This window comes from Pholis gunnellus, assembly GCF_910591455.1.
Source record: "Pholis gunnellus genome assembly, chromosome: 23".
Lineage (NCBI taxonomy): Eukaryota > Metazoa > Chordata > Actinopteri > Perciformes > Pholidae > Pholis > Pholis gunnellus.
Window position 1 is genome coordinate 1,911,966 of NC_136550.1, and position 13,660 is coordinate 1,925,625.

General features: G+C 44.8%; 1 protein-coding gene across 1 annotated transcript; it reads right to left on the reverse strand.

The window, feature by feature from the left end:
- Positions 1-3,368: 3,368 nt before the first annotated feature.
- Positions 3,369-13,236, reverse strand: gc2 (guanylyl cyclase 2; the record flags this gene model as incomplete). The annotated part of the gene is made up of 23 exons (XM_079184574.1): positions 3,369-3,841; positions 4,956-5,041; positions 5,123-5,217; positions 5,436-5,534; positions 5,869-6,043; positions 6,132-6,324; positions 6,482-6,645; positions 6,831-6,979; positions 7,616-7,765; positions 7,863-8,019; positions 8,167-8,343; positions 8,438-8,518; positions 9,021-9,137; positions 9,361-9,457; positions 9,631-9,715; positions 9,834-9,952; positions 10,237-10,340; positions 11,156-11,287; positions 11,390-11,691; positions 11,783-11,900; positions 12,546-12,725; positions 12,813-12,941; positions 13,021-13,236. Coding segments are annotated over 23 exons (3,258 nt in total), but the record flags the coding sequence as incomplete, so codon positions are not given.
- Between the last annotated feature and the right edge of the window lie 424 nt (positions 13,237-13,660).

Here is a 13,660-nt window from a genome sequence, read left to right on the forward strand (position 1 = left end):
GAAAGTAGTAAACAAGAGTAAAGAAAGCAGAATAACATAAATAGACATTCATTTATATAAAACCATTTTTGTTTAGCTTCTATTTTGCATTTTTATGGACCTTCTTTTCATTCTTTATATATTTCTCTCCTCTCCTCTCGTCCTGGTGTTGACACAGCGCCCTCTGCTGGCCGGAGGGGCGCAGTACAACAACCCGGCTGCTGCCTATTGTGCTTACAACAAAGGAGCAGAGCCAACAAAGCTGAAACACACACACACACACACACAAAGGAAAGCATGCTCCCCTTTGTTGCAGACTCGCTCTGTTATGTCAGAACCAGCACAGTTGCTGCTGTTGACAATTTAAACAGACACACAGTTTATTTGTTCAACTGGCAACAAATTGTTCAAAATCTGCACGTTTTTTTGTGATCATTCACTCACCATTCTAACTTTAACCTCTATGATGCAGTGGATGCAGTGAGTAGAAGTACTTACGGTGTATATTTAGTGTATTCTGAAGTAGTTGTGGTAAACTGGAACCACTTCAGTTGTAAAAACTGCAGATTTCTTGCAGCAAATATGTTGAAATGTTTATTTATTTTGGGATTCTTTTATTTTCTTTATGTTGAAAGTGGCTTCATTGGCATTAAAGTTAAAAAAAACAATGTAGCACAACATTAGGATTGTTATATAATAAGCTTCAGCTCTTTGTTCCTTGTTCTGGTGCATTCAAAACAAAATGCGGTACAAATATATTAAGTGTGTTTTTGTACCTGCAATTAAAGTACATTAACATTGTGCTGTTATTGCGTTGTGATAAACAGATATACACATTCAAACACAGACTTTTCCAGCTTCCTGTGCTTGTTTTCTTGAGATGTTTAACAGTTTTACATAAAAACAAACTGCAGTTTCCTCCCAGATTGATAATTTCTTCTCTTAGATTCCCTTCGTCCCACAAAACCCACAAAACCATGTTTGTGTTTCTGCAGGAAGAGTTCGATCCCCGGAGCGGCAGGGTGAGGTGGAGGAGCGGTTTCATATGAATGCATGTAGATGTGAGGAACTAGAGCCTGGCTCTCTGTGTGACCGCTTCCCGAGTGAGTAAAGGATTAAAAAAAGCACAAATAAACACAAATATGAAAGAATTCGGACTCATGTTTGGGTTTGAAACATGTTCAGGTTGAACAGAATGAGTGGCTGGTTTTAACTCACGTTAGTGAACCAGGAATCCTTTAACTTGTGACAACAGGAAGCAGGAAGTCACTGCTCCAACTAATACCTTCCACATTTGTGTTTGTGTAAAAAGAGATTTTAGCACATTTAATTATTAATTTTCTTAACTCGGGATGGATTCTGGCTGTTTTCCCCCCTCCTTATTTCCTATCTTTGTGCTAAGCTAAGCTAATCGCAATTGAACGTACTTCCCCAAAATGTTGCACTGTCCCTTTAAATGTAGCAAATGATGAAATACAGAAAAAAATAGTATAAAATAGACTAAAACAGCAAAATAAAACATGTATAATATATATATATATATATATATTAATTGATTTATTTGAGCTGGACTTATGTCTCTGTGAGTCTGATCTGACGTCAGTACATCACATTCACATGAATAATCCGCATCTAATCTCTCGTTCCTCGACATTCTGTAATCTCTCCGATCCATATATTCCTCCTTATTCTATATCATCATATCATAATCTATACTATCCCTTTCCTGCCCACAAACGAACCGCCATCACCGCCGCGGATTACAGCGTATAAATCCTCCGTCATCACAGCTCTGTAAGCTGTGACACGCGACAGCTTGTTGGGAGCTCGTCTGTCTGTAAACCACACACCGAGTCAGACAAACAGCCGGTTAGAGTTCCAGCACAAGTAGCTTTCTGCTTAGCAACAGTTTAACTTGCATGCAGACACATGCTGGTTCTCTGTCTGTATTTTGGTGTTAAACAGAGATTCAAGGTAGTATTCATGTCCTGATACAGGAAGCCAGGATGCAGTTTGCATGTTTGCAAAGCCAGCATGCTTTCCTGGCTTTTCTGACCCATAATCCTTTGAGGGTCAAAGTTTGAGCTGCAACGCGTTAACGAAGCGTGTGTGTTTGAATGTTAGTGCACTTTAAACACGTCAGAAATAAGGTGCAAATGAATCTGCAGATGTTTGCTCATGGAGGCGGTCGAAGCTGTGGATGGATCCAAAAGGATAGATACTTTATTAATCCTGCAAGAGGTCTCTGCATTTGACCCGTCCCTATATAGGGAGCAGTGGGCTGCTACTACTTGCTCAAGGACACTTCGGCACAGCTGCGGTTACCGGGCGTCTTTGTAACGTTTACTTTAACGCGTTTCAAACTGTTTCAAACTGAGACTGTGATGCGGGAGAAAATACATCAAAGTTTAGTTGTACGGGAAAGTACATTTGTAGGAGACAGAGTTTGGCAACAAACTGAATAAATTAAGTAAAATAAAATGGATTAGATAATCTCTACCAGAATCACATGAATGTCAGTGCGAAGAAAGCTTTAAAAAACGACCTTTTTCCCGTAATTTATGTGAGTTAAATTATTAAAACTAAATAAATAAAAGAGCGTGGTGCTCTGCACACATATACACACACACACACACACACACACACACACACACACACACACACACACACACACACACACACACACACACACACACACACACAGTGAGGATCAGCAGGGATAATCCTGCAGAGTTTCCAGGAGCCATCTGTTGCTCCAACAAAGTGTATTTTCAGTTGCGTCACTAGAGGACGCTGTGGGTTTGTTTAAATAATCACTGATTCACAGGACGAGACACACACACACACACACACACACATACCCACACACACACACACACACACACACACACACACAGATCTTCACACTGAATTCAAGCAGCAAACGATTTATTGCGGTGTGGTTACAAGAGAAAAGTGGACTCAACGCTGCAAAGAGAAAAATCTAAATGACTATCTGATCACATTCAGGATCATTTCCAACTAATCTAAGTACGACATGAAACAGTCTATAAATAAATGCCTGCAAGATGGTTCAAATGTCAAACAATATTTAAGATGTCGCAATATTTTATCGTAGAAAATATCTCAGAAACTTTGTCCAATTCTCCGACATTCACGAGTAAAAACCTTCAAGACTCAGAGCGGAAACTTTAAATTCTTTCATCAAACGTTAGTGGACATCGAGTGTTTGTGAAGACACAATAAAGAGACCGAATCCTTTCCTCTCCTCTGGTTTCCTCTCCTCTCTTGTTTCCTTTCCTCTCTTCTCTTGTTTCCTTTCCTCTCCTCTCTTGTTTCACTGAATCAAAACAAGAAACCTGAAGACGTCACCTTGAACTCTGGGAAACAGTGTCACTATTTTCTGACACGTTCCTCTCCTTCTCTACAAACGGAGGAACGAGGAAGCGATGAAGGAGGAGGAACAAGGAAGCAAAAGAGAAGGAAACGAACGAGAGGTAAGCCGCTGCTGACGGACAGTTCTCCGTAGATCCCCGCTCCGCTGAGTCGTCACTTCCTCGGCCTCTAACACGCGGCTTCATCTCCTCGCCTCGAGCCGTTGACACCCACCGACACACACGTGGCGATAATCTGAATTAACACTTTCCCTCCTCCTGGGAACTTCTTCACAAAATCTTGACCTGAAGTTCTCCTCTTTTAAATATAGTTTAAATGTAGTTTTGCTGCCGGTCAGTGGTGCAGTATCAGGGCGTCGCCGTCCTCTTCGGGCGCGTAGAGTTGAGTGACGACGCGGACGTGAGTGATCTTCTTCACCGCCTTGTGAAGCAGATGCTTCAGGTGCTTCGGCTCGTCCTTTGCGACGCTGATGTGGCAGAAGGAAGAAACAATTAACGCAAGATCTAAATCTAACAATCCAAATCTTTTTAAGTAGAATAGAATACAAACACAGGACACCCGATAAGACAATAAGTTGACGTGAAGTCACATCAGTGACTGTCGGGATGAACAGTAACGTGGAGAAAGTTACACATTTTCAAAACTTGTAAAGTAGAAGAACTGAGTTTTGTTAGTGACCAACTCACCAAAGATGGTGTTTCTCCCCCCTCTGATGAAAACAGTAAAGATGTTTAATGTCTTTTATTGGCATTTACTTGAATCTTGATTAGAAACCAACCTGCAGCAAGAAACGTCTGGTCGGGAGCACGGTCTGGTCAAATATCACTGCATTGTTAGATTTTATTTTGAAATTCCACCTGCAGTTTCAAGATGGATGTCTAATTTTCAAAATAAAAGCACTTTTTCTTAACACCAGAACCCAACGTTTGACCAGCCGTTTCTCGTTCAGGCCAAAGATTTCCTCCTCGTCTTCGAGGTCGTAATCAAGATTCAACTGAATGCAAACAAACTGCAGTGACACCTTGAGACACTTCATGCCAACAAGTATTTGCTCAAAGAATGAGTCGTGTTGCCCACCAAGCCAGTAATGTTATACATTTTGTTTTTTAACAATGCATAACATTACCTCAGTTTTTCTTCTTTGCAAGCTGTTCCTGTTGTTGTTGCTTCTCGGCTTTCCGTTTCTTGTACTGGGCTATCTCGGCCATCTGCAAGCCGTGGGCCATTTGCCTGTTGGGACGAAGTGAACAGCGTGAACACAGCGCACACACACACACACACACACACACACACACACACACACACACCCAAGATACCATCTTTTCCTAAACCTTCCTAAGTAGTTTTGCTGCCTGAAACAGAGTTGTTCTCTGTTAAAACGGAAGTTTATTCTGAAAAGCGCTCTTCAAATTTCATTAACTTTGAACGTGTCGTGGGTCCAAATTGCACCAACTTCGTCACTGCACGTCCTCTGGACCCCATCAACACACCTGCCGAATGTGAAGTAGATCGGACGAACGGTTCTCGAGATATGCGAAGGACACACAGACACACATTAAATGTGACTAAATTGCTCCTACCCGGTTTTGACCTCTGGAGGAACAGGAAGTGGTTTGTTAAATCCTTCTTTCCCTACGAGCCAGTAGGTCTCCTCGACTCCTTTCCCCTGAGAAAGAGACACATTCAACGGTGACAGACTGCAACTCCGACCACATGCAGACATCTCCGTTGATTAAAAGCGTCGTACCTTCACTTCTTTCTTCCCTCTCAACTCAAAATTGTAGCCGAGATTTAAGTCCCGCAGGACTTTGACTGTACTCTGGTGAACGTGGATCCTGCAGGCTGCAGCAAAACAACAACACGGATATTATGAGTGTGAACAAATAAAATGCATTAGAACAAGAACGAAGAAATGTCGACAAGAAAACCAGCTTTCTCTGGTTTTTAGAAAAATGTACGAAGAATTTTGCGACACGATTAATTGGTTCACAGGATCCGCCAAAAAAACGAAATTCCTGGTCTGATTATTTCATCCATGAACAGTTATTATTTGTACTTACGCAACCCGCTGGACTCCATACGAGAGGCGGTGGTCACTGTGTCTCCAAAGAGACAGTAGCGAGGCATGGTGAGACCGACCACACCCGCTACACATGGACCTGTAACACACACACACACACAGAGCTATTACTTTGGTTGAAGTTAACTAAAGTTATAACAAGGCCATGCCACGTCCATTATTTTAATGCCTCAGACTGTTTATGAGAATAAACGTCACCCATTGGTTTGTGTTGTTTTAAAGCATTTTGGTCGTCGCCATTTCGTTTTTTGGTTGTGGCCATAAACATCATCAAAACAACCCATTGTCTTGGGTTTGACTGGAGACCGAATGGGTTTACCCATTGATGGAGGGTAAAGTCGACCCCGTACTGGGAACTACAATAAACGCAAATTGACCCGGCGATTTATTTTTTTCCGGCCCTCCTGCCTCACCTGTGTGCAGTCCGATACGAATCCTGACAGGAACGTCGGGCATGTGTCTCATTTTGAAGGTTCCCACGGCGCTCAGGATGTCCAGCGCCATGTTGGCTATCTCTGCAGCGTGCCGGTTGTCGTTCAGGACCGGAACGCCCGACGCCACCATGTAGGCGTCGCCGATAGTCTCCACCTGGAGTAGAACGAACAGCAGGTGTGAACTAATGTGATTAACCGCCACAGTGCTAATATGAAAAGATGAGAAGTCGAAGCGCGGGCACCTTGTAGACGTCGTGGTTTCCTATGATGGCGTCGAAGATCGTGTACAGGTCGTTGAGCAGGTCGACCACCTCGATGGGTTCGCTGTTGGCCGAGATGGTGGTGAAGCCGACGATGTCGCTGAAGTAAAGCGACACGCAGTCAAAGTGCTCCGGTTCGACTGTACCGCCCACCTTCAGAACCTCGGCCACAGACCTGCAGGGCAGGAGAGAGGACGCCAATGATAATCCCAAATCCAATGAAGAAATCCCATCGGATCTTTGTCGAGGTAACTAGTACGATCCTAACTTCTCGTTGGCCTACGAACATACATCATCTCAGCGTATTTGAATATCTGTCTACGTCGACTCACGGAGGCAGCATCTGAGTCAGCAGCTTCTCCGTCTTCTGTTTCTCCATCTCCAGCTCCTCCGTTCGCTCGCGGATCAGCTCCTCCAGGTTGGACGAGTACTGCTCCAGCATCCTCAGCATGGAGTCTATGATGTTGGTCTTCTTCCCCTTGTTGATGTTCTTAAACTGAAGGGAGAGGAAGGAATAAAAGAGCGGGAAATACAGAGAATTACAAGAAGTTTAACTACTTAAATCCAGTATAAGCAACAGACCCGTTAAGACGGTATCCTCACCTTTATATCATCAGAATGATTGAAGATTTGAGGTTGATATTGTGTTTGAAATGAATGTCTTTAGAACTTCATATCTACCTGGTCAAAGATCTCCTCAAAGCTCAGTCTCTTGTCCGGCTGTTCGCTCCAGCACTGCTTCATCAGCTGGATGCACTCCAACGGAGCGTAGTCTGAACTCACCACCGGGCGAAACAGCGGAGGAGGCTGACGCAGCTTCTCTATTATTTCTAAAACACAGAGAAACATCAGCTGTTGTGTGTGTGTGTGTGTGTGTGTGTGTGCGCTCATTGTTTGTTAGCCGTGCTAGCGGTTTGGCGTACGGGTGGCCTGCATTGATGCAGACATTCATGGCGCCAAGAGGACTTTGGTGATCCGCTTTAACTGTTCGTCTATCGCCAGACACAGGTTTTTAGTCCTCTGTGAGAGTTTGAGCTATAATGCTAACATGCTAAGCTAACATACTGACGCTTAAATGCTGATATTCAACATCATAGTTCAGTAAAACTGAGGCAGATGGGAGTGACAGTAGGTTTGCGGGTATTTGGTCACAAACCCAAAGTATTGGACAAACCAAAAGTTTGACTCGAGGATGGCGCTGAATAAGAAGTCAGGATGATCAAAGGTATTAGAATTCATCCTGAGGGGGACATGAATGTCTGCAGTAAGTTTCATGGCAATCAATTAAAGAGTTTGGAAGATATTTCAACCTCACGGTGGCGCTGGAGGAAACAAAGTCCACAAAGAGTTCGGTTCCCTTTAGAAGAGCTTTTGCAGCCATTGTAACAGAAACAACATTTGGGACGTGTGCTGATCGGAAACTCCCGCTTCAGTTTGTTTTTGTGTTTGTGAAGTTGTTGCCTTGCCTGTGGCGGACATGTCCATCATGCAGTAGGGAAGCCCTCTCACCACCACCTCCTGCATGATGATGGCGAAGCTGTAAATGTCTCCGGACAGCGTCCCGTGAACCTCCGGCTGCCCGCTCCTCAGGATCTCCGGAGCCGTCCACAGCAGCTCTGCGGCACACACAGCGCAGCGTTAAGTTTTGCTACATACTCACACAGATGGTTTCCCCTCATCTGACCTGCTGCTCTCTCTCTCTTCTCTTCTCACCGTCTGCAGGTTGTTCCATGTAGGGGAACCTCTGGGCCTCCAGGACCTCGTTGTAGCCGTAGTCGGTGACCTTCAGGACAAAACGCCCGTCCACCACGCAGTTACGGGACTTGAGACGAGTGTGGGACACGCCGCGGTGGTGGAGGTACTTCATACCCTGAGACAGAACATGCACAAGCAGCGGTACTGTGAGTCTCAAGCACTTAAGTACAACATGTAAAGGTACTTGTACTTCACTGACAATGAATGCTTGAGTAATAATCCCAATGATACTTTAAGTAATGACGCTGTCCGTGGTGCTGACCTTAATTAAATCCAGCAGCAGCGACGACTTGAACATCCAGTCGAGTTTGACGTCGTCGTTCAGCAGCAGGTCCTCCAGACTCCCTCTGGAGCAGAACTCGGTCACGATGGCGAACACGCCGCAGTCGAGGAAGAAGCCCAGGAAAGGGTTCACGTTCTCGTGACGCATGTCCTTCATCTGCAGAAAGCGGCGTTATACGATAGCTGTGTTTTTCCACGACACGGCGTTAAGCCGATGGATACTTTCTTTGTCGCGCAACGATGTCACGTACCAGTTCAAACACGTGGCTGGTTTTGGGGGTGATGCTGCTAAACGACCCGTCGGGAAGTCTCTTCAGCCACGCCCAGTCGCCCTGTAGGAGAGAAAACAACCAAACCTTCTTACTTTACTTCTTCTGGTAGTTATTATTTCTCTTGATCTGTCAATTGACACATCAACAGCTCTGGTCCTTACAGACAAAACATAGACTGCGTATGAAGACGCTGTTGTGATGATCCAATTGACCTGCATTCTCTCTAGTGTCCACCAGGGGGCGACTCCTCTGGTTGTATAGAAGTCTATGAGAAAATGACTCTACTTCTCTCTTGATTTATTACCTCAGTAAACATAGTAAACATGAGTTAATGGTCTCAATCTCTAGTTTCAAGTCTTCTTCAATACAGCATGATGTTCATTTAGTAAATGATGGTCCATTTAGAGTCAAACAGACCATAAAGCAGGGGATGCTTTAGGGGGCGGGGCTACACAGTGATTGACAGGTGGATGAATGAAGTGCATCCTTAGTCATTACAGTTTTAGAAAGGACCGGCAGGAGCGTTGCCATTGAGTTCTGCATATTAACATCGATGTCTCACCTCGAAGATGACGATGTTGGAGTTCTCGTAGGTGGCCGGTGATTGGGTGGAGACCTGCGACGTGGCGTCTGATACGCTCCTCATGCCGCTCGCTCTGCCGTCGTCCAGACTCAGCTTCTGTAAAGGAGACGACGTTCAGGGTTTGACAAACAAGTTCTTCATCCATTCTAGTCTAAACTAATTATTTATTCAGTCATCTAATCATTTTATTTTAATATTTTTTATTATATGTATATTAATCTGAAAAACTTTATAAAAATGTTGCTTTTATATATGCTTATATATGCTTTCCTGTCATTGTTATTTAGTAGATGTACGAGTCCATCGGAGAGGGGCTGACCTTATTGCTGAGCGACGGGTTGATGAACGTGACGTCAGCCAACGTCAGCAAGATCCTGTTCGGACCTTTAACCAGTCGGATCTGAACGATGCGCCGCCTGAAGGCAACACGGGACAGTGTGGTTACAAAAACCTGCTGCATTCCTGATTGATCGTCAGAAAAATGACTACAAACAGCCACGTGTTCTTAAGAAAACCTTCTACACCAAATGATTTCAATAAAAGATATTCCTGACAAACAGGAATCAAGGAGTTCTTGTTGACTTTCTACCTGATGCAGTAAAGAAACGCCACTCCGAAGACAGAGGCGGCCGTCGCTCCGAGGAACATGCCGATGGTCGAGAACAGATCCACGCCTGCAGGGACAAGAACAACTGTTTTGGTAGTGCTGATGCAGGAAACCATTAGATTAAAAGTCCCACACATGGATGCGCGGTGTGTGTGTGTGTGTGTGTGTGTGTGTGTGTTCCTAACCCCCTGAGCAGAGGACTCCAGGAGTAAACCAGCAGGACGAGTCCTTCCCGGGTCCGTAGCCTCGAGGGAAGTGGATTTCTCGACCCGTGAAACGCACCGAACCCGCCTCCATGTCGATCCTGTCATCAATCAATCCGATCAAGTTATTAATAAGATAAGATAAGAAACAACTTTAATAATCCCGGAGTAAACATCTTACAACGAAAGAATAAGAAAAAAAACAATAGAATAAAAATACAAACATATGAACAATAGAGTAATAAGTATGACGTGTATAAGCAGTAATACCAACATACCTAATAGACAATAAAATATTGTGCATGGTATTGAGAGTAATGCAACCCTTTTAAATGTGTGTGTGGCCCTTTAACTCATCCGCCCGCAGGTAGTTTTCCTCACACACCTGTGTGTGGGCCTCAGTTCCCAGGAGAATCCGTCCGTGTCCAGGATGAGGAAATCCAGCAGAGCCGCTCCGGAGCCGCTGGTTCTGACGGCGTGACTGAAGCCCTGAGACACAACGTAAGACGTGTAGTTTTATTATGTGAGCGAGCTTAACTCTTTGGGTTTAGATTCTAGAAACGCGAGTAAATATATATGGTGAGGACTATTTCTTCAACTGTGTATCTAATTTGGAGCAGAAAACAGTTAAAACAAATATAATTATATGTTTAATTAATTAATTCAGTCAAGAAACAGTTTCTGGATTGCTTTAGATTTGATATTTTTTGTAATTTAATGGAAACATTAACATATTAACACTGAGACGATAGTTTCTTTACCATTTTTAACGTTTTTAGGGTTCAGCAGTGACGCTACATTGTATGGAAACAGATTAAAATGACATTTATTTTGGCACTTTTACAACCAAATATTCCTCAAATATTCTCAAAGCATTTGGTATAAAAAACATATGGACAGTAAATATCTGTGAAACCTCTGTTACAGCATGTATTTATGTTTTTATTACCAGTATATTAAAAAAACTATTATATATATTTTGGACTTCACTAAGTCATGTTTATTGTGGAGCCCTTGCAGTTAGTTATATATTTTGTATTCTGCATGATTACAAAATTCCCACTTCTAACTATTTTGGCTTTAAAGTTTCCTTCTTATTGTTTTAGACTCCAAACAGTAACATGTTTTAAACACCATGTGTCTTAATGAATCTCTTTTAAATCACTTCTTAAATTCCATTTTTACAGACTTGGCTTTCATGTGATGTCGTCGTTATGCTGCTTTATTTTATTATTATAATCACTTTGTAAACTCTCTTTTTAAAGGTGCCGTATAAATAAAGTTATTATAATTATTAATATTACCTGGAAGTCCATGTTGCCGGTGTGTCTGGCCAGGTTTCCCCCAGACATCCACTCCCCGGCTTCCCTCACCCGACTCACCGCGTGAGCCATGAAGAGCACGGAGCTGTAGATGGTGCCAAAGAGTGGAGACACCTGCGGGACACACGGGCAGATTGAGCTGCCTTGCTCAAAGGGGGGGCGTCACAACAGTGCACAACATAACGCCCTCCTCTCTGCTATAGCGCCACGCATCACCTGCTGAGGCTTCAACGTCCCGGCCACCTCCCCCCTCGCCACGGCCTCCCCGTAGGCCTCGTAGAAGGACGCCCGGGGCGAGTCGACGGTGACGGTGAGCACGGCGTCGTACGCCCGCAGCAGCTTGCGGTTCCTCTCCAGGGCCGGGTAGGTCACGTTGCGGTAGGGCAGGCTGTAGAGCAGGGCGTCGTAGGGCACGAACACCAGGGAGCCGTCGATCAGCTGCATGTCGTAGGCCGTCTCCAAGAGCTGCTTCTGGGCTCCGCCGCCGATCAGAGCCGAGTGCATGCAGAGCACCACGACTAGGACGAGACGCGGTGAGATTAATGAGCCGGTCTCATTCATTTAAAAAGATAAGTAAGTAAGGACAAAATATTGGAAACTGGAACTCACGTCGTATTTCTTTCATCTTGCGGAGCTTCGTCAGAGTTCGTCTGATGCCGTGAGGCGTGTTCTCCATAAAACTGACCAGTCGGACCGGCAGACCGTGAGTCCTCAGGGAGTCAGCTACCTGGACGGGACAGAGACAACACATATATACGCACTGACATGGATGAATTACTGAAGGGGCCTACGGTGTACAGGCCCGTGGGGGCCCAAAGTGTCAGACCTTCACCCACAAATTGTAACTCGTAGAGAGCAAGAAGAGATTCACAATGTCCACGAAGAAACGCAAAACGACAGCAAAGAGACACCAAATTATCTCAAAGAGACCCAAAACAACTAAAGAAGACACAAAAAGACTCAAAGCGACTACAAAGAGACAAAAAAGACCCAAAATGACTATGAAGAGTCATAAAAACACCAAAAAAAGACCCAAATATTACTACTATTGGACACAAAACCACCAGAAAAAAACACCAATGGTTCCCAGAAGGCCCAAGATGAAGTGAAACTAAAGCTTAAAAAAGACCACAAAGAAACAAAACTCCGAAAATGACACCAAATTATCTCAGAGACAGAAAAACACCAAAAAATATCACAAAGAGACACAAAATTACTACAAAGTGAAGCAAACAGCCAGAAAATTTACACATAATTACTACAAAGAGTCACAAAATTACCAAAAATAAAGACACCAAATGATCAAAGAGACAGCAAAATGTAAGAGTTTCACTGGATTCATCTACAACAGAATAGAACAAAAGATTCAAACCTTGGTGGCCGTCTCCACCCAGACGTCCTCTGAGGAGGAGATGATGGCGACGTTGGCCCACCTGAAGTACCTTATGATGCTGAGCAGCACCCGGGTGGGCCTCGGCGTGGAGCGGGCGAAGGTCGGGTGGCTCCGCACGTCGTCCATGTCGTAGCCGACACACCCCCACGGAAACAAGGCCTGGTGGGAGGAGCCAGCAGAGGAGACGTGACCACGCATACCGAACCTAAAGTCCATCTAAAGCACGAGCTCCCTCGGGAAACCTACTTTGTTCCAGCCTTTGCTCAGCATCGACGCAGCGTCACAGTAGCCGGGGTTGGCCGGTCCGATGTAGCCGGACGCCTTGGTGTGGAAACCGATGAACGTCTCCAGCGCCCTCGACGTCTCGCACGGCTCCTGAAACAATCGATGCATAAATTAATCAGGGCCTCAACCGGCCGGTTTGATTCGTTTCATGCCGGGACGGGCGTCGAACCTGCAGCACGGTGAAGTCGAACGTCGCGGCGCGGGACAGGAAGGGGTCCTTGTTGATGCGGTTGACGGCGAGCTGCGCCGCCACGCCGGGGAGGGCCTTGGCGAAAAGAGGGTCGCACCCCCACGGGCCCACGATACCGACCCGGAACCAGGCGGCCTGAGCCGGGCGGGGCAGCGAACACAGGGAGGCCAGGAGGACCAGGAGGACTCGGAAGAGCCGGAGGAGGGACGGAGAGAGCAGAGGAGGAGGAGGAGGAGGAGGAGGAGGCCTCCATGTTTGAGGAAAGAAGATGAAGGCACGTCGCTGTGGTTGCATCTCAAAGTTCAACACCTCCGGAACTCACATGAACGAGGAGGAAGACTAGGAGGTGCTGCTTCTCTGGAACAAGGAAGGATTTGGAGAAAAGTTATATCGAGTTGCTCCCTGTGCACTCAGAAAGAACACGTTCATTTCAACTGACATTTTTAAGTTGGGATAACTTCACAAATTTAGGTAAATACAACTCAATGTAATTAAGTAAACACAACTTAATACTAACAGTTATATTTACTTAACCTTTTTCAAGGCAATCGGTTTCCTAGATTTCTTTAAGTCAGATGAACTTTTACAGTGTAATAGATCTACAGTAAAATACTCCATC